This window comes from Megalobrama amblycephala, linkage group LG24, assembly GCF_018812025.1.
Source record: "Megalobrama amblycephala isolate DHTTF-2021 linkage group LG24, ASM1881202v1, whole genome shotgun sequence".
NCBI lineage: Eukaryota > Metazoa > Chordata > Actinopteri > Cypriniformes > Xenocyprididae > Megalobrama > Megalobrama amblycephala.
In genome coordinates, this window is record NC_063067.1 from 28,959,688 (window position 1) to 28,982,080 (window position 22,393).

The 22,393-nt window shown below is 36.6% G+C and overlaps 1 protein-coding gene across 2 annotated transcripts in view; it reads left to right on the forward strand.

The window, feature by feature from the left end:
- The window catches only part of adcy6a (adenylate cyclase 6a), a 98,093-nt gene that overhangs the window by 61,027 nt on the left and 14,673 nt on the right, over nt 1-22,393 (forward strand). For both annotated transcript variants that reach the window (XM_048177235.1, XM_048177236.1), the window contains 10 exons: nt 3,725-3,874; nt 7,859-7,980; nt 10,308-10,419; nt 14,821-14,948; nt 16,219-16,377; nt 16,468-16,609; nt 19,282-19,410; nt 19,591-19,619; nt 19,724-19,871; nt 20,511-20,608. In XM_048177235.1, coding sequence (XP_048033192.1) covers nt 3,725-3,874; nt 7,859-7,980; nt 10,308-10,419; nt 14,821-14,948; nt 16,219-16,377; nt 16,468-16,609; nt 19,282-19,410; nt 19,591-19,619; nt 19,724-19,871; nt 20,511-20,608 — 1,217 coding nt within the window. The remainder of the gene's footprint in view (nt 1-3,724; nt 3,875-7,858; nt 7,981-10,307; nt 10,420-14,820; nt 14,949-16,218; nt 16,378-16,467; nt 16,610-19,281; nt 19,411-19,590; nt 19,620-19,723; nt 19,872-20,510; nt 20,609-22,393) is intronic.

Here is a 22,393-nt window from a genome sequence, read left to right on the forward strand (position 1 = left end):
ATATATATATTATTAGATGTTTGTCTGAGGTAGACTTATAGCCGAATGTGTTGTGTCTTTCTGTTCTTTGCAAAATAGTGTAATCACCTATTTTAAGATCCCTTGTCAAATTAAAAATAGTGAAAATGCTTTAAAAATGTATCCCAACCCTTTACTCTTTCGAGTCTCATTATATTTGAGCACAAGAATACATTTGATGTGGACGGCAAAAGCATTCATTACATTTAGGTGTTATTTCAAGGTTGAATTGCTATGTACGGGTCAGAGGGCATGATTAAAAGCGTACATTTATTAGCATTATTTTTTCATGATTAAAAATGCACATTTTTTACAATTTTTTCTGTAATAAATTCTACTAATTTATCAGGTCAAACTGACAGCTCTAACTTGTATATAACACTATTGTTGATGTCTATTGTTGAAGCACTAAAAGCGTCCATTTGCACGTGCACGCTGACTCACACATGCACACACATAAACCAGGCCTGGTTTTGCTTGAACAGAAACTCTAATGTAAACAGAGCTCACAGCCATCTGCCTAATGTCAGTGTGGCCAGCAGGCTCTGCCTCACACACACACACACACACACCGCTCCACAGCATTGCCTCTTGCCTGTCCTTTTGGTTTCTCGTTTCGTATGCTGTGTACTGGAGCAAACCATTGTTTGTCAAATCTATTGTTTTATCCTATGTATAGCAGCATACAGTACAACTGCTATCACTTCAGATAAATCCTCTGTAGTTTTCAAAACAGCACAGGCATAAACTATCCAGTCAGCTATAAGAGGCTATTAGATTAATATGGCTGCTATAAACCTGCCTGTTTGACACAATAAAGTGGCACTGAGAAATTATTTCAGTTTATACCTCACTCTTAATATCAAATGGTCATGCTTGGTCTGTGTATTGATTGGTGGATGACAGTGGAAGAAGAGTTATCGACTGATTGCTTTTCCACCATTAACAGCGCTTAATTTAGTGTCGATTGACCTCTGACTGTGTTCATGCTGCAAAAATACAGAGTTAAGAACGATATATTATAGAACGATAGAACGATAACTATAATGATAACTACATTAGTGTCCACACCAATCACGATACCATTCTGTTTATTAAAAGTGCGTTGCAGTTTTGTTGTCTACCCCTTTAAATGCTCAAACTCTTTAAAGCAGAATGGATTCTGATTGGCTGTCAATGTTTTTTCATTCATCAGATGGAAAAAATCATTCTGAAAGTGATATACTTCTTCTGTGCCATTATCATAATAGTTGTGGTGTGCTGTTCTTTTATATTTAGAACGATATTTAGAACTATATCTTCATCGTCATGTTTATATTTATTGTCCTTGGTGCGAACGAGCCTTTTAAGGACTGAACAACTCCAAACTGATTCCCTCTGCAGTAACATTACTTTGGTGTCCATTACTGTTCTTTTATTTATTTTTTTTACATGCAGACTAGGAGAATTTTTATTTAGTTTTGCTCCGTTTCTTGTATCACAGCATAGATATTTTCAACATGTTTTATTTAAAAAACCTCATTAGCAACAATAGCGATGTTGTCGTGAGGTTTGTTTAATTTCTGGTTATTTTGAAGTGAAAATTCAAAATTTAATGTCAGTTATTATGTCCTTCTCAGTGAATCGGTTCAAAGCACTGATTCAGTGATTCAATATGTGCAATCACTCAATTATTCATGGAGGTCCTTGTACTTGCTTATATTTTTATGAAAACTCATATTTTGTAATTGTTCTTGTGTTTTAGTAAAAATAAAAAAAAATAAAAATAAATATATATATACAGTACAGTCCAAAAGTTTGGAACCACTAAGATTTTTAATGTTTTTAAAAGAAGTTTCGTCTGCTCACCAAGGCTACATTTATTTAATTAAAAATACAGTAAAAACAGTAATATTGTGAAATATTATTACAATTTAAAATAACTGTTTTCTATTTGAATATATTTCACAAAGTAATTTATTCCTGTGATGGCAAAGCTGAATTTTCAGCATCATTACTCCAGTCTTCAGTGTCACATGATCCTTCAGAAATCATTCTAATATGCTGATCTGCTGCTCAAGAAACATTTAATGTGTACAATTGTACAAAATATTTGTGTACAATATTTTTTTTCAGGATTATTTGATGAATAGAAAGTTCAAAAGAACAGTGTTTATCTGAAATCTAATCTTTTGTAACATTATAAATGTCTTTACTGCCACTTTTGATTGATTTAATGCATCCTTGCTGAATAAAAGTATTCATTTCTTTAATTTCTTTTCAAAAAAAATAAAAATTCTTACTGACCCCAAACTTTTGAACGGTAGTGTATAATGCTACAGAAGCTTTGTATTTCAGATAAATGCTGTTCTTTTGAACTTTCTATTCATCAAGGAATCCTGAAAAAAAAGTACACAACTGTTTTCAACATTGAAAAGAATCATAAATGTTTATTGAGCAGCAAATCAGCATATTAGAATGATTTCTGAAGGATCATGTGACACTGAAGACTGGAGTAACTGTGCTGAAAATTCAGCTTTGATCACAGGAATAAATTACTTTGTCAAATATATTTAAATAGTACACAGTTATTTTAAATTGTAATAATATTTCACAATATTACTGTTTTTTACTGTATTTTTAATTAAATAAATGTAGCCTTGGTGAGCAGACGAAACTTCTTTTAAAAACATTAAAAATCTTAGTGGTTCCAAACTTTTGGACTGTACTGTATATATATATATATATATATATATATATATATATATATATATATATATATATAAATCTATTTTTTTAATCGATTTAAAAAAAAAATAGAAATTAATACCTATATTCAACAAGGATGCATTAAATTGTACAATTTTACATTGTCACACAAGATTCATCAAAGTCAAATCTATTATTAATCAAAGAATCCTGAATAAATGTCTGTTTAAAAAAAATATTTATATATAATAAATATATATATATATATATATATATATATATATATATATATATATATATATTAAGCAGTACAGAAATTTTCAACATTGATAATAATAAGAAATGTTTCTTGAGGACCATGTGACACTAAAGACTGGAGGAAAATACTAAATAATGTATGTTTTATGTATATTTTACATTACGTGGCTCAAAAGATAACATTTTTGAAATATATTGGCCAGCATTACTTATAATAAAATATCTGAACTGTATGGAATCTGCTGTGGCAATATAAATTTTACTTTTTCGCTATTTTGGTTACATTTTCTCAATGAAATGTTTTAACGACTTTCGACTCACTTTCCCACAGCCACGTAATGTGTCCTCTGGTGTGACACGGAAGTAATTATTTAGCATATATTGATAGGCCGACAAGTGGTTCACAGTGATTCTGTGATGCTTTCAGCAGAGTGTAATGGTGTGAATCATGTGACCTGGAGTAACCCCCATCACTCTCCCATTACACCCTCCCTTCATTTACCCAAAGGAAGTAACAGTGTTGGCTCTGCTTCAGGCTCCATTTTTAGCTCTGTTCTGGCTCCCCTAGTATAAACTCCTCTACAGGAAGTTGCCTCTCTGGGTCAGAGGTTGGCTTTTTTTCCCATACTACAGTTGAGTAAAGCCCCAGAGTACAACAGATGTCCCAGGATTCCAGAGTGCTGAGCTAAAGCTGGTTTTGTTGAAAGGTTCAACGGATCACTAGAGAGACATTGAATGTTTCTTTTTTTTCTCCCCTCAGCTGAGTGCAAACGTGCTGATCTTCCTGTGCACCAACATCATTGGGATCTGCACCCACTACCCAGCAGAAGTCTCTCAGAGACAAGCCTTTCAGGAGACGCGAGGCTATATCCAGGCCCGACTGCACCTGCAAAGAGAAAACCAGCAGCAGGTCAGTTCTCACAGGCTCTTAGTGCCTAACAGTTACAGCGTTGAGGTCATGGCCACTGGCTGGCACAGTTCACTAGTGTTCACTACTGTTTAAAAGTCAAATTTGAAAGAAATGTATACTTTTATTCAGCAAAGATGCATTCAATTGATCAAAAGCGACAGTAAACACATTTATAATGTTACAAAATATGATGTATATCCAAGTGAAACTGATAGATATTATATATATATATATATATATATATATATATATTGATTGGATCGTAGGAAGTAAGTTGGGTGTTGCTAACTAAATGAAGGCAGTTTGCAGTCAGTTTTGGAGGATATTTAGTTTCACCCTCCACCATAACAAACGTCATGAAGAGAACAGACGCCGTTTCGAGGGGGAGGGGAGGTTAACATTTTTGATTAAAGATTACGAGTGCATGGATAAATCCTTAATAATAAGCACTGCAACATTCTGTAAGAAAAAAAATTGATAGTCCATTTTGACTTTTAGCACTGTATGCTCTTTCCTCATAAGCCTATATTTTTGTCTAAGTCTCCCTTTTTAAAATATATATATATAAAATATATATGTAACAACATGTATGTAGGCAGATGAAGACGAAGACGAGCAACTTTTCAATATAAAGTTTAATAATATAATCCAAGCAGGTAAGGGTACACACACATATCTGAAATGGGACAGGACAACTGAGAACTAAAACAGAGTGACATAAATACAGATGGTGATGGGGTGAATACAGCTGAAGCGAATTAACTAATAATTACGGTGACCACGGAGACAAACGAGTGGCGAGAATCGGAACAAAGACACGTGACAATTGAAAACAAAACTGAAAGTCCATGAAAACAAACTAAACTGAACTGAATGTGACAATATACTGTATATGCTGTTCAAAAGTTTGGAATCTATACGTTTTTTTAATGTTTTTGAAAGAAGTCTCTTCTGCTCACCAAGGCTGTATTCGTAATTTATTCCTGTGATCAAAGCTGAATTCACATGATCGTTCAGAAATCATCCTAATATTCCGATTTGCTGCTCAAGAAACATTTCTTATTATTATCAATGTTGAAAACAGTTGTGCTGCTTCATATTTTTGTGGAAACAGTGATTTTTTTTTTAAGAATTAAAAAAAAGTACACAAAACTTTTGTAATATTATAAAAGTCTTTACTGTCACTTTTGATCAATTTAATGCATTCTTGCTGAATGTAAAGTAATGTATTAATATATGAATAAATCCTGATCGGAGGATTCCTGTAAATAATGCTTCATGATAAATGAAAGCTTCAAATAGACCCCATGATCCAGTGAGGCTCTGCCTTCTTTAACGTAGAAATCTTTTCCGCTTCATTTCTGCTGTTCAATCTGTGGAGGTCAGACTTCTGTGGGTGAAAACATGAACACATTGGAGAGCTGCTTTATAGTAGAAAATGAAGTTGTACTTCTGATTAAATGAGACACTGACACTGTATTTCATGTTTAATACAGTAAAGCTGCTTAATTTTAAGCAATCTATTGTATAAAGTGCTATATAAATAAACGTGACATGACTTTATTAGAGTGCCAAATTGCAGAGCAACATATAGGATGGCAGTATTGCACCGTAATGGGAAAGTTCACCCAAAAATGAAATTTCTGTCATTAATTACTCACCCTCATGGTGTTCGAAACCCGTAAGACCTTTGTTCATCTTCGGAACAAAAATTAAGATATTTTTTATGAAATCCGAGGGTATCTGATCCACACATAGGCAGCAATGTCACTGCACTTTTTGACGTCCAGAAAGGTAGTTAAAAACATGGTTAAAATAGTCAACGTGACTACAGTGGTTCAACCTTAATATTAATAAGCGACGAGAATACATTTTGTGCACAAAAACATTAGATAACATTCTTTTTTTATTCACAATTTGTACAGTGTCCCAACTTTTTTGGAATCGGGTTTGTAGTTTTCATTTTATTCAAATTTAGAAAACGTTCCAACATTTCCGGAATTCAGGTTGTACATTGTCTTACGCTGTGTCCGAAATCTCATGTCCAGTAGGTACAGTACTACAATTAGTTTGAATCTTATACTGTTTAAACATAATAGATAGTATGAATGTGTATATAGAATGAGGGTAGTATGAAGGAAATTCTGATGTATTACATCTGAAATGTTCTGATTGTCATGTGACTTTCTGCGTCAGTTGCGTCGCTACACTGCCATTCACAAATCTTCTCCTGTGGCCTCATAAAGTGTCCATCAAATGCACACTTCAGAATCTCGCCAGAAGAAATAGGTCATCTGGGTACTTTTGACCTACTGTTTTAAGAATACTTTGAATTCGGACATGTGCACTACTGCAGAACCTGATTTTGCTGAGTTCAACATGTTCCTGGGTCAACATTTTTGTTTATCCTAGAACAACATTCAAATCAACCAATCAGATTTGAGGGACAAGTTTACAGATTATGTCAAGTTTAGGCTTAAAATCATGAATTGGTGCTTCTACATCAGTGCTATTCATCTATCATTTCCCTCTGATTTTTGGGATAACTTATGGTAGGGTTAGGTTTAGGGGTAGGAATAGGGTTAAGACCTAAATTTTCAGACTGGAATGTTGTTCCAGGATCAACAAAATATGTTGACCCAGGAATAACTCAGCAAAATCAGGACGTGCTATACTACTCAGCTCACATTTTTTGCCTACTATATAGTATGGAAGTAGACATATAGAGGGTTAGTCTTTATCACTGCTTCCTGTTCCACGTGTTCCTGTTTGCTGTCTTAATTGTTTTAGGTGTTCCTTGTTAGCTCATTAAGCCCATGTGTATTCATATTCCTCATGTTTCCCTGGGTGCGTCCAAAAACTATAGATGTAGAAAGATGGTTCACTCCTATTTTTTATGAATGGGAGAAACTGCATTGCGCAATATGGCAGAATACCATAAGTAAATGAGCCAATCGCTGATTGATAAAGTTATTGCGTCACTGCTGCTGCCGTAAGAAGCTCTGGTCCCTATAGAAACCTGAGACTTCGTGTTTAGGACTGCAAAGGTGCATTGGCTCGTCTAGCCTGAAAAATAAGCTTTTTAACGCTATTTGAGCATAAGAAATAACATTTTATAGGGCACTTCATGTCAGATTTTGTTGCTGATTTGAAATGTTATTTAATTGTGAGTTCGCCAAGCAGTTTTTCAGATTTCAGGATTCCCCCCTTCAAATAGACAGGATTTGGTCTTGGATGCCCGTAATAGCTGCCCGGAGGCGGTGCAAATATGGTCGCTGGTGAACAGACTTTCCTTGAAAGGGACTTTGGTCCGTCTCAATCAGCTCTGTAGTTCAGTAGTCAGGGAACTGATCAGGTAGTCGGCCATTTTAAGGGCTCTCTCAATTGCGAAATCCTTCTAGTGCACTAGTAAACTTTCACTCGCTAAAAAGTCCCACAATGCACCGTGAAATCCAGGGAGCATCGATGCTCACTATATAGTGAGCCAGAGTCCTTGCTGTTCTTACCAGTGCCTGAATTTGCGTACACTGTTTCACGACCTTGGAAGCTAGGGAGCTGATTGAGACGCTGTTGAGTTCTGTTATGGTTTCAGGTTAAGTCATCATTCGGTTGTGTTTATTTTGTATTTATTTTGTGTTTGTTTGAAATAAACTGCACTTAGGTTGAACTCTCTTGAACTCTCTCTCCGTCTCCCTGCATTCATATGGCATCTACTCTGAATCTGTAATAAAGTTCTACTCATTTTGAAAACCTCTGTTGATTGCCTTTATATTCTAATTTTAACAGAAATGTAATTAAAGTCTAAACACTGTAGTCAATAGACAAGCCACCAGTATATATGCTCTTGGACTCTGATGTTTGACATGCAAAGAGCAACTAAATAAATAAAGGATGTTTAATCTTCAGTGAGAAGAACTGCACGGTAAGCTTTCTTTCTCTTTCTCATACGTACATTCCCTCTCTTCTCTCCTCTGCAATTTTCAGGAACGCCTGTTGCTGTCTGTTTTGCCAAGGCATGTCGCCATGGAAATGAAGGCTGACATCAACGCTAAAAAAGAAGACATGATGTTTCACAAGATCTACATCCAGAAACACGACAATGTCAGGTGAGTGTTACTGTCGTGTCAAACTGTGCCACATTAACTATGAATGGATTTGATCCAGCATGCTAGTTTATGACATTATTTGTTCGTATTATTTTTCCCGCCCTCATGGCCTTAAAGTACCCATGAAATCAAAATGGAAGTTTTTTGGCTTTTAGTATGAATATGTTAGCCTTACTCTTATCTATAAGCTAGTGTGCTGATGACAAAATTCTCAGTTAGAAGATATAAGCATTCAAAGTGCTACAGTCTCTCACTTTCACCAAAACGGATCACTGATTTTGATGACATCACTCTGCACTTCAGCAACTCATCAGATTTTCTGTCCAATCACATGCTCTCTATAATCTGAATCGTCCTGCCCTCCTACATTATAAATAGACGCTGAAGCTTAGGATAAAATCAGTCATTGTTCACACTTTTACTATTTTCTACATGGTAAATGGCACACTGTATAACACTGTAAACCCGAATAAGTTGGCAAAACTCAAAAAAATTGAGGTAATCAGTTACATAAAGTTTATATTTTAAGTTAAGAAATTCAAAGTTTAAAGGTGCCCTAGATTCAAAAATTGAATTTACCTCGGCATAGTTAAATAACAAGAGTTCAGTACATGGAAAAGACATACAGTGAGTCTCAAACTACATTGTTTCCTCCTTCTTATATAAATCTCATTTGTTTAAAAGACCTCCGAAGAACAGGCGAATCTCAACATAACACCGACTGTTACGTAACAGTCGGGGTGTATGCCCCAATATTTGCATATGCCAGCCCATGTTCCCAACATTATGAAAGGCATTAGACAAGGGCAGTCAGTATTAACGTCTGGATCTGCACAGCTGAATCATCAGACTAGGTAAGCAAGCAAGGACAATAGCAAAAAATGGCAGATGGAGCAATAATAACTGACATGATTCATGATAACATGATATTTTTAGTGATATTTGTGAATTGTCTTTTTAAATATTTCGTTAGCATGTTGCTAATGTACTGTTAAATGTGGTTAAAGTTACCATCGTTTCTTACTGTATTCACGGAGACAAGAGCCGTCGCTATTTTCATTTTTAAACACTTGCAGTTTGTATAATTCATAAACACAACTTCATTCTTTATAAATCTCTCCAACAGTGTAGCATTAGCCGTTAGCCACGGAGCATAGCCTCAAACTCATAGAGAATCAAATATAAACATAAAAAAATAAACACTGTACTTACGCGATTAGACATGCTGCATGACGAACACTTTGTAAAGATCCATTTTGAGGGTTATATTAGCTGTGTGAACTTTGTTTATGCTGTTTAAGGCAAGCGCGAGCTCTTGGGGCGTGGAGCACCAGATTTAAAGGGCCACACACCCTGAATCGGCTCATTTCTAATTATGCCCCAAAATAGGCAGTTAAAAAAATTAATTTAAAAAAATCTATGGGGTATTTTGAGCTGAAACTTCACAGGCACATTCAGGGGACACCTTAGACTTATATTACATCTTTTAAAAAAAAGTTCTAGGGCACCTTTAAACAAGCAGAACAGGCAGATTTCAATTTTGTACTCATACATTTTAATTGCTCTTAACTTTTTGAGCAAGTTAATTCATACATTAAACTTAAAATTATCATGTAATCTTAACTCATATATTTTAAATAAGCAGACAGGAAGTGGGAAGTGAACATTCATTCAATCCTTAAGTGAATGACCACAAAGACAACTATTTTTTTTAAAAAGACAATAGGGTCAGTTTTGTTTTCTGTAAGCCTGCAGAACCTTTGACTATTAGCATTAGCCTTTAGCTAAGGTAGTTCATCTGCTTTTTATCATCTCCTGTGGCCATGTGTCACTTTCTGGGTTTATCATCACTCTTTCCATTCATCTCTCCTGTCTCTTTTTACTCTTTTCTCCTTTCCTTCAGCTATGGGAGCTGAGCAATGGGGCTTTTATTTTGAAAGGTGGTCAGCTAATTATGGCAAAAGAGGGAATAGTTAATTATCAGTCACTAGACTAGCGCTAACCCCAGAAGATACTGAAATGAAGCCGCGATTCAATTAAAGTGCTCCACGGCGTCTGCCACTGCACAGCCACAGAGTGAATTCCCCTCAGCTCAAGGGATTCACACACACATATACTTTTCTAACTGGTTGTTTAAAAAGATGACGTTATTGACCTATGTATATCCAAGCATTAAAATTAAAGTTTTTTTTAATCTCTGTCTTAATTCATTGTTTGATTGGCATGACTGTTTGCTGTTCAATATTACCAAAGCATTTAATCAGTATGGGAACAACAATGCATAGTTTAAATCTCTCTCTCTCTCTCTCTCTTTCTGTGTCTGTCAGTATTCTTTTTGCAGACATTGAGGGCTTCACTAGTCTGGCGTCACAGTGCACTGCTCAGGAGCTGGTCATGACTTTAAACGAGCTGTTTGCCCGCTTTGACAAGTTGGCCTCGGTGAGCATGACTACTAACACATGTTGAAAAGATGTTTTCATCTGGATCATTGTTGCAGCATTATATGTTTATTATGGTTACAAGACGAAGTCTAAAGTATATTGAATAAATTGTTGAGACTGCAAGATATTACTTTTACATTACACTTGCAGTTTTCATTTGAATGTTAATACATGTTTAAATTATGCAAAATATAAAATACACTACCGTTCAAAAGTTTGGGGTCTGTAAGATTTCTTTTTTTGAAAGTGACGACATTTAGAGACGTTTATAATGTCACAAAAGATTTCTGTTTAAAGATTTCTGTTTTTGGAACTATCTAATAGTATAATAAAATAAAATGTTTCTTGAGCAGCAAATAATCATAGAATGATTTCTGAAGGATCATGTGACACTGAAAACTGGAGTAATGATGCTGAAAATTCTGCTTTGATCACAGGAATAAATTACATTTTATATATTCAAATGGTTTTTTGACTTATAACAGTATTTCATAATATTACTGTTTATACTTTATTTTTGATCAAATAAATGGAGACTTGGTGATCATAAGAAATTTTTTACTAAAAATCTGATCAACCTCAATTTTAAACAATAATGTGTATATATCTAACTATAAAGGAATATTTTGATCAAAAGACAAAAACTATGACGAAACAAAAAAATAAAAAATTAAAACGCTGTTTAATTATAAGGGTCAGTGAGAGGATGGAAAAAGTCTATGCATGAATTTCAATTCAATTCACATTTATTTGTATAGCGCTTTTCACGATACATATCGTTTCAAAGCATCTTTACAGAGAATGCATGTCAACGTTACAATTTAGAGAATGCAGTTAGCTAATAATGTAATAATTTAGGCAATTTAATTTACAATCACTGTTAGCAGTTTAACTGAAGGTAGAAGCAATGAGCTCCGGGAAGTAATGAATTACATATTAACAATAGTTAGGATATATAGAAATTTGGGAATGTGCATGTTGATCCTTGCAGGTGCCGTCTCTTCATAGGTGTTGGTCATCTGAGGTCTTCTTAAGAGGCTGGATCCAAACTAAAGCTGATGTCCTCTCTAGTCACCTCAGGACAGGTGTCCCGAGATAAAACAGAAAAGCAAATGGAGAATAATTAGCGTAGCTGCTGTTCATAACATTAAGCAAAGATAGTCATGTGCAGTTGATCTGATATGAGATGCATTATGTGAATGCGTGGCTAAAGAGATGCATCTTTAATCTAGATTTAAATCTGAGCACCGAACATTATCAGGATGGCTATTCCAGAGTTAAGAAGCCAAATGTGAAAACGCTCTCCCTCCTTTAGTGGACTTAGATATCCTAGGTACAACCAGAAGTCCAGAGTTTTGTGATCTTGAAGGACTGTAGGGCGATAGAAGGTCGGTTAAGTTCACAGGAGTTAAACCATTTAGGGACTTATAGGTCAGTAGCAATACTTTATAATTGATACGGAACTTAATAGGTAACCAGTGTAGAGATGATAAAATTGGTGTTATATGATCATATTTTCTTGACATGTTAAGAGCTCTAGCAGCTGCATTTTGTACTAATTGTAGCTTGTTTATTGAGGAAGAAGGACAACCAGCTAGTAATGCATTACAGTAATCTAGTCTAGAGGTCATGAATGCATGAACTAATTTTTCTGCATCAGAAACAGATCCGTATCAGTCATTCATTGATGAATTTGTAATGTTGTAGTCAGTGGTGTCTTTTAAATTATTTATTTATATTTTAGTGGATCTGCCAGGGGTTGACCAATGGGGTAAATGTGGGTGAACCCCTGTGAACCACTGGTGAATGAGGCACATAGTCCCTCAGGGTTGGGAGTCTGACCTCCAGGCTATGGGAATGAGGCTTCCCAGTGGGCATCCTCAGCATGGGCTCCACCACAGCGCAGAAGGGGTTTTGATAGCCCAGCGTGATGCAGGCATGGTGCAGAAAAACGGGCTCTGTGTCCTCCAAAAGAGCTGAGGTTGGAGCCCTGGTGGGTGTTGGTGGATGAAATGTTGGAAAGACAGCAGCATTTCTAATGTATTGATCCTCCAACCCCTGCCACTTGAACAGCCTGGCCTTTCTCCTTTTTCTTTATGAGTGAGTCATTGAATTGTTCACTCAAAAACTCTTATTCATTCCGGAGCAAAACACCACTACTCTGTTGCTCTGCTTTGACTTCATTTATTACCTGTTACTCGCTGTAATGGATATCCATTGTCAAAGGTTTCTGTCTGTTCACACATTAGCTGTGTCCCAATTCACAGGCTGCATCCTTCGAGAGTAGAGCTGCACGATTCATTGTAAAAAGATCACAATCTCGATTCAAACACCATGCAATCCTATTTATGAATGGCAACGATTTGTGTCTATTAAACCTTTGACAAAATCATACCGGAACATTAAAATCTGTGTTCGTGATGCCGCTGACCCAGAGAAAGCAGTTTTGAACCACACAGTAGGCCCTATAATTATTTCTGTGTGTGTTACAAATAATCAAATTGTCACAGAAGTACAGTGATAAAAGTTTACAGTTTGGATATAAACACTGCTGTCTACGGTTGCGATCAAAATAGAGCAAATCACTTTTTGAAACTAACTTGGTGCTTCAAAAAATGGTTGTATCGACACCACCAAGTGGCGACAAGTGACTGTTAAAAATTTACTTGTCATTGAATGTTTAATTCAAAAGATTTGTTCAATAACACTGATTCATCCAATAATGAAACAAGTATATTAGGGAGTCATTCATTGATCATTGATTAAAAAAAATGATTCATTCAAATGAATTAAAGGTGCCCTAGAATCAAAAATTGAATTTACCTTGGCATAGTTGAATAACAAGAGTTCAGTACATGGAAATGACATACATTTAGTTTCAAACTCCATTACTTCCTCCTTCTTATATAAATCTCATTTGTTTAAAAGACCTCCGAAAAACAGGCGAATCGTAACAGTTACGTAACAGTCGGGATCATTAATATGTACGCCCCCAATATTTGCATATGCCAGACCATGTTCAAGGCATTAGACAAGGGCAGCCAGTATTAACGTCTGGATCTGTGCACAGCTGAATCAACAGACTAGGTAAGCAAGCAAGGACAATAGCGAAAAATGGCAGATGGAGCAATAATAACTGACATGATCCATGATATCATGATATTTTTAGTGATATTTGTAAATTGTCTTTCTAAATGTTTTGTTAACATGTTGCTAATGTACTGTTAAATGTGGTTAAAGTTACCATCGTTTCTTACTGTATTCACGGAGACAAGAGCCATCGCTATTTTCATTTTTAAACACTTGCAGTCTGTATAATCCAACTTCATTCTTTATAAATCTCTACAACAGTGTATAATGTTAGCTTTAGCCACAGAGCACTATCAGACTCATTCAGAATCAAATGTAAACATCCAAATAAATACTATACTCATATGATCTGATCCATGCATGCAGCATGCATGAAGAACTTCTTGTAAAGATCCATTTTAGGGTTATATTAGCTGTATGAACTTTGTTTATGTACTGTATAACTGCACTTATAGTCGAGAGCTCGGGGGGCAGGGAGCGAGAGATTTAAAGGGGCCACGCGCTGAATCGGTGCATAGTTAATGATGCCCCAAAATAGGCAGTTAAAAAAATTAATAAAAAAAATCTATGGGGTATTTTGAGCTGAAACTTCACAGACACATTCAGGGGACACCTTAGACTTATATTACATCTTGTGAAAGAACTTTCTACGGCACCTTTAAACATTTTTAAATAGACTGCAGCAATTGTTATTACATGTTATTTTGTTTAGTTGTCTGTTCAGAATCATAGAAGAATCGTGATCTCTATTTTAAACAAAAAAAATCCAGAATCGTGCAGCTCTAACTGAGAGTATAAACTATATAACATTGCATCTTAATAAGATATGTAAACATTTGAACCACTTCAAAGGGTTTTTTTTATTTTTACATTTGCATCGTTAGATATTTGAGAAAGTTGAAACCCAATACATATATTTAAAAGTGTAATCCGGCAATTTCACTCCCAAAAATTGCTGTTGTCACTCGTGCGCAATGAATCTTGGGATAGGCTAGGCTGTGAAGGATCCTCGCGTTCTATCCTTCATGGCCCAAAAAGCGAAGGACGCTTTTGTAGGCCGCAATTGGGACAGCCTTCGTTGCGCCGCTGTGACGTATTTGGCCTTCGAATGCAGCCTTTGAAGGATGCAGCGTCTGAATTGGGATGCAGCTAGTATGTCACATGCACACACAAAAATCACACACACTCTCTCTGTATCACACACTAAGCAGAATGACTACCCTCTTTTTACACCTCAGCGTGAAGCTGCCATCTTCCCAGCTTGAACTTTCTAATTAACTTCTGTTCCCTCTTGTGTGTGTGTGTGCAGGAGAACCATTGCTTACGGATCAAGATCCTGGGGGATTGTTACTACTGCGTGTCAGGCTTACCTGAGCCCAGAGCGGACCACGCTCACTGCTGTGTGGAAATGGGGGTGGACATGATCGAAGCCATTTCGTACGTCTCACCTAGTTGTCAGACAGTAACTTTCTTTGGACCTTTTTGAAATTTATTCCATGTGAACGGATCATTTTTGATAGTGATCTGTGAATTTATTTAATGTTGAATATTAAATGTTTTATGAGGAGTTTTTTAAATAAAAATGATATTTTTATGGTAATAAATATTATTTTTATATTAAAGGGGCTATATGTAGAATTCAGAAACCCTTGTTATTAGTGACTCTGGTGGGCGTTGAGTGAACTGCAGCCAGCAACTTATTGCTCGTGCTCGCACTCGTGCGCATGTAATGTACAAGAGACTGAACTTGAATAAATGCCCCGATATACTCATTGTCAGTGTTGGGGGTAACGCGTTACAAGTAACTTGTGTTATGTAATCAGATTACTTTTTCAAGTAACTGGTAATGCATTACTTTTTCAATTTACAACAAAATATCTAAATTACTTTTTCAAATAAGTAATGCAAGTTACTTTTTCACATTTATTGACTGACAGCTCTCCTGTCCCCATGTTGAGAGAAATAAAGTGCAGAGGCGTGGTGTGCGCTGTGTGAACATGATGGTTATTGTTGTTCTAGACTAAATGTTAACATGTATTTACTCATCTCACTTGCACAAAAACATTCAGTATTCCTAAAAATGAATAAAAACAGTGAAATGCAATCTCAGAATTTTACACAAACCTGTAATAATTAACTATATTAAATTACACACACACTTTATGTATTTAATTTCACTTTGCTAACCAATGTCTTTACTGCAGACCTTCAATGATATAATTCAACGATACTAATAATAAGCAAAAATTACTTCCGATTATATTTAGAAATAAAAGTGTTGAACTTCCTTCTTCTGTATCTTATTCTTCTTTAATCCGAAATGGGGTTTGTTTGAGCTGCGCCCTCTACTGCACAGGTGTAAATATGCATTTCCTTCAGCCTGAGGTTTATTCAGTTCACTTATGGTTTGAAAGGGCCTTAACATTTGCCAAAAATACTTTTTTTGTTGTTATTTAAAAACAAACAAGCAAGTCCAGCCCAGATGAGAAAAAGTAACGCAAATGTAATGTAATGTTCATAAAAAAATGTTAAAATGTTCATAAAAAAGCAGTAAACGCAATTAGTTACTTTTTTTAGGGAGTAAACGCAATATTCCAAAATATAATTCAAAATATTAATAAATACTATAATAGTATATAAATAATACTAAAACGACACTAATTGCAGCGTGTGGTTTATTGATAACATGTTTATGTTTGGGTCACAGATTGGTGCGAGAGGTCACGGGGGTCAACGTAAACATGCGGGTCGGGATCCACAGTGGTCGCGTGCACTGTGGAGTTCTTGGATTGAGAAAGTGGCAATTCGACGTGTGGTCCAACGACGTCACGCTGGCCAACCACATGGAGGCTGGAGGCAAAGCCGGGTGAGAGTTTATGACAGACCACAGATACATGTACACACAGCTATACAAAACACTGGACTGTTTAGTAACTGCAAAATTAATGTTCCTCAGGAGGATCCACATCACTAAAGCTACTCTGCAGTACCTGAATGGAGACTATGAGGTGGAACCAGGTTTTGGAGGGGAGAGAAACGCCTATTTGAAAGAGAACAGCATTGAGACCTTCCTAGTGTTGGGCTGCAGTCAGAAGCGGGTTAGACATGTTATATTACAACATTTTAACGCTTTCTCCACCAGTCAGTATTTTGATCATTTTCACAAAAATTTCATGGCCCCCAGAATATTTTGTTGTATGAATATCCGAACATGCAATATGTCAAAGAACAGGGCCTCTAATTTTTAACAATTTTATTCTAGCTTCATGCATTCTTTTTTATGATCAAGTTTCATAAATAAAAGCAACATTTTGAACAAAATTAGAAAAATTCAAAAGCTGAGAAAATTGCATTTTTTTCAAAGACTACAACATGCATAAGCAATGCTTTTATCACTTGTTTCTGCTCCTTCTTTGCCTATGTTTTGATCCAGAGATTCTGAACTCTTTCAGAAGATGAGTAATAGCGCCCCCTGCCGTATAACACTGAAAAGATGGAAAATTCCATCAATAGCAGGGAAAGAGTTAAAGATGATTGTGCTATGACTTTTATATCTTCAAATGCCACCAGCTATCCACATTTCTGCTATGAATATATGTAAGGAATAATTGACGACGGGCCGTTGGATTCTTAGAAAATAATGCACACCCGAGGTGGTAATGCGGCCACGACGTGAAGCGAATTCTAAGAATTCAACGGCTCGGAGTCAATTATTCCGCTTATACTATGGTTACCACACCTCAAGACACTGTTCAGATGTATTTCAAGACGTTTGTCAGGTTTTTGTCCTTAAAACACACTTGTATGTGGGACTAATTTCTTATGAATCTCATCCCAAGCCTCCATTGCGAATTCCAAAACATCATTTTAGAACTAGTAACGGAGGCTTGAGCTTTTATAGCAGAATAAAATAGTTGATACAGTTATTAACGCAGTTGAGAGAGAATAAGCATATGTGAATTAGTCTTGAGTCTGTGCGTCTCTCACGGCAGCAGTGTCTCTAATAGTGAAACTATAAGTTTACCGCACAGTTATTACCTCGTTGGTGAGAAATGTCATGTATCTTTTAAAGCTGCTAAAGAGGATCTTTTCGTCGACTCAGAAACCAAAGACTGTTACTGAGTTTTTGAAAAGACCGCATGAGTAAGAACAACCCCCCCCCTCCTTTCGAGAGATTGCCTCCCAAAACTCGTGCACGAGTATTGGAACACGAGTGTTTACCACCGGCATTCGCTGTATCGTGTTAGTGGATTCATTATGTCGGACTCACCGCAGGTAACTCATAATCTGCAGTTGTTACTCCTGTCTCCGGACAAAAACATCTCATGCGGCGCCTGTGGAGTGTGGAAAGTTACTGGAGCGCGCAGCTGCGCTCGTCTCTCACAAGGAACGTCATGGCAGTGATTGACAAGCCAGAGGGCCAATCGTTTACGCGATGATCACGTAAACGATTGGCTGATGTTTTTAAGGCCCTACCTCGTGCACAGATGATGTATATTAATATTATTCCTTTCAGTGCACCTAATAAATAGTCTTTTATCAGTTAGTAAAGACAGTTTCAAGTAATATTGCAAAAATATATAAAACAAAACATCCTCTTTAGCACCTTTAAGTTGCTAAACTATTTTACTGAGTAATTCGTCAGAGCAGCACTGACAACATGTTTCTGTGTGAGTGTGTGTCTGTATGTGTGTATGTTTGAAAGAGAGAGAGAGAGAGAGAGAGAGAGAGAGAGTGCGTGAGAGAGTATGCACTTTCAGGACACAATAAAACTTATTTTGTGCAAAAAAAAACATGACAATAATTTGTCGTTTTCATCCTATATTTATTTGCTTGGTGGGTGTGGTTGTGGGGTTTTTTTTTTTTTTTTGCGGTTGTAGGCTGTAAGGACCTTTTGACATAACTGAAATCATTTGGTGAAGTGATATGGAACTGCAATGCAGTCAAGACCTGCTAAAACTACTTTAGCCATGTGTTTCCCTGTTGGTCAGCCAATCAGATTCGAGCATTCAACAGCCCCGTAGTATACATTTTTGAATAATGAAAATTTCTACACTGCAAAAAGTCATTTTCTATTCTTTTTAAAATACTTAAAAAAAATGACAAATATAGTATATTTAAAACAAGATCAACAAATGTATGTTTTGCTGTGTAGAAAATTCTTAATATAATGAGATGAGCAAAAATACTGTACTTCTCTTAAAAAATATAATTTTTTTTTTGTACGGTACATTATAATTTTGTGATTTGTGATTCATCTGTAACAATTAAAACAATGTATTTTAGGTTGCGTTTACACGACAACAATGTACTAAAAATGGAAGAGTTTTTCCTTTGCATTTTTCACGTATAGACGACAACACTGTCAAATGATCCCCGTTCACACGGATCCGCGAAAATGACGAAAAACGCTGTATTATGCTGCCAGGCCAGTAGATGGCGATGTCACTTTGTGAAGAAACACTATGAACCTATAGACTGAACACATAATTTATGTTTTTGTAGTTTACACAGAGATGATAATAGTATCATTTTCAAAAACTTGCGTTTTCGTGTAAATGAACAGCCAAAAGTTTTCAGTTTTTAGTTGAAAATTCTTTTATTGTTTTATTTTTTATCTATTTAGACAAAAGATGTACAGAATTCTAATACTGGTTAAGATTTATCTGTTACCTGCCAAAACATGAAAATCATTGTAATATTGGTGCATCCCTCTTTTTATTCAAGAATCTTGACCGCAGTACTTTTCCTTTGCCCTTGACTGTTTCAGAAAGAGGAGAAGGCCATGATGGCTAAGATGCAGCGCACGCGGACGAACTCTAACGAGGGTCTGGTACCGCGATGGGTGCCTGACAGATCCTTCTCCAGGACTAAAGACTCCAAAGTCTTCAGACAGATGGTGAGACCCCACATGACCTGTCGCTCAATCTGTCACCCACTCCCTATGGCACTCGGCTGATCTCTCTCTCGTCTTCCTTTAGCCGTTTTCTACCTTAACGTTGTTCTTTCTGTCCTTCTGTATTACTCTCAGATCTTTCTAATCTTCTTTGGCTAACCTTTGTTCCTTCTCTTCACTCAGGGCATTGATGAACAATCCAGCAAAGACAAGTGAGTGTTTTTTCTTGTCTTTTTGAGAATAAACGCAGTTGGGGGGAATAGAACGCAAAACTGAACATGTGTTTTTCGAACTGTTCTTCTGCTCACGAACACAGCCGTGGTGCTCAGGAGGCGCTGAACCCGGAGGACGAGGTGGATGAGTTTTTGGGCCGTGCCATTGATGCTCGCAGTATTGACCAGCTCCGCAAAGACCACGTGAAGAAGTTTCTGCTCACCTTCCAAACCTCCAGCTTGGAGAAAAAGGTCAGACTCAAAGACACTGGCTGAGTTCCAGCTTCCCGTCCAGATCTCCCCACCCTTTCCAGTTTAATTTAGTAGTGCCGAACGTCTAGCAGACTAACAGGATGGATGAGCTCATGCAAGATCAAATGTCCTCCAATTTCCTGTTTGGTATTTAAGAAGAAGAAAACGAGGAGACTGAATTCTTTGGAGTTGTTCAGAGTGGTTTTTAGCATGTCATGTGGTTAACAGGATCTTCTGGGTGGTTAAGGGCCGTTCACAACAAGGACGATAACTGTAACAGTAACGATAAAGATATAGATCTAAAAATCGTTCTTAATATAAAAGAATAGCAAAGTCCTACTATAACGATAATGACACCAAGGAATTATGTTGTTGGAATCACTTTTCCAGCTGATGAACGGATAAAAACATTGACAGCCAATCAGAATCTACTCTGCTTTAAAGACCTCGAGCATTTAAAGTGGCAGACGACAAAACTGCAGTGTGCTTATTATAAACAGAACAATATCATCTGCTGGTTTGGATGCTAATATAGTTATCATTGTAGTGTTCTATATTGTTATAGTTCATGGTGTACGCGGCACAGATTGGTAAGTCAACATGTTTTGATGATATTTTATTTTCTTGTCTTGTTTCTAGTATTCTAAGAAGGTAGATGATCGTTTCGGCGGTTATGTGGCCTGTACGCTGCTGGTCTTCTGTTTTATCTCCTTTATCCAGATCGTCATATTCCCTCAGTGAGTGACCAACACACACACACACACACACACACACGTTCTAAATGAGGACATTCCATGCACTTCTATTGTTTTTATGCACAGCTGGTTATAAATACTATAACCTAACCCACACCCTACAGATGCAGTCACATTTACATTTCTCAGCGAAAAAGTCGCGGACAAATCCATTCATCCAAACAAAATCGGTGCAATCTAAAGTTTTCGCATGAGGGCAAAAAATTTCCCAATGCAGATTCTGTTCGTGTTCACATTGGTCATGCTATTTTGTCATGTTGACCAACAAGCTGCTTGGTTTGAAAGTGACATCTGTGTGAGCAGTGCTTCATACATTGCTACGCTATTGACAATCCACTCGTTAAAGGGACAGTTCACCCAAAAATGATTGATTCACCCTCAAGCCATCCTAGGTGTATATGACTATCTTCTTTCAGACAAACACAATCTGAGATATATTTACAAATATCCTTGCTCTACGAAGCCCAAAAAAGTGAATCCATCCATCATAAAAGTAGTCCATACAGCTCCAGGGGGTTAATAAAGGCCTTTCTGAAGTGAAGCGATGGGTTTGTAAGAAAAATATCCATATTTATAACTTTATAAACTACTACGAAAAGTTAATTTTTTTTATTGTAAATTATTTTTAAAAATGAAACTTTCATATATTCTAGATTGCCTACATGTAAAGTAAAACATTTCAAAAGTTTTTTTTTTTTAAATTTTGATGATTAGAGCGTACAGCTCATGAAAGTCCAAAATCCAGTATCTCAAAATATTAGAATATTTCCTAAGATCAATCAAAAAATGGATTTTCAAAACAGAAAAGTTCAAGTTCTTTAAAGTATGTTCATTTGTACACTCAATACTTGGTGGGCAGCACATATTACAGCAAATGACTTGCTCCTAGCACAAATTATAGCATCAGTGAAGTGTGGCATGGAAGTGATCAGCCTGTGGCACTGCTGAGGCACTATTGAGCCTTCAGATCATCTGTATATTGTTGGATCGACTGTTTCTCATCTTTCTCTTGAAAATATCCCATAGATTCAGGGGTTCAGGCATGTTGGCTGGCCAATAAAACACAGTAATATCATGGTCAGCAAACCACTTGGAAGTGGTTTTTGCACTGTGGGCAGGTGCTAAAGTCCTGCTGGAAAAGGAAATCAGCTTCTCCATAAAGCTTGTCAGCAGATGGAAGCATAAAGTGCTCCAAAATCTCCTGGAAGATGGCTACATTGACTTTGCACTTGATAAAACACAATGGACCAACACCAGCAGACGTCACGGCCCCCCAAATCATTACTGACTTCAGAAACTTCACACTAGACTTCAAGCAGCTTGGATTCTGTGCCTCTCCAGTCTTCCTTCAGACTCTGGGACCATGATTTCAACATGAAATGCAAAATTTACTTTTATCTGAAAAGAGGACTTTCAACCACTGTTCACTGTCCAGTTCTTTTTCTCCTTAGCCCAGGTAAGATGCTTCTGACGTTGTTTCTGTTTCAGAAGTGGCTTGGTAGTCCTTTTCCTGAAGATGTCTGAGTGTGGTGGCTCTTGATGCGCTGACTCCGGCTTCATTTGACTCATTGTGAAGCTCTCCCAAGTGTTTGAATCGGCTTTACTTGACAGTATTCTCAAGCTTGCGGTCATCCCTGTTGCTTGTGCACCTTTGCCTACCCAATTTCTTCCTTCTAGTCAACTTTGCATTTAATATGTTTTGATACATCACTTTGTAAACAGCCACCCCATTCAGTAATGACCATCTGTGACTTACTCTCTTTGTGG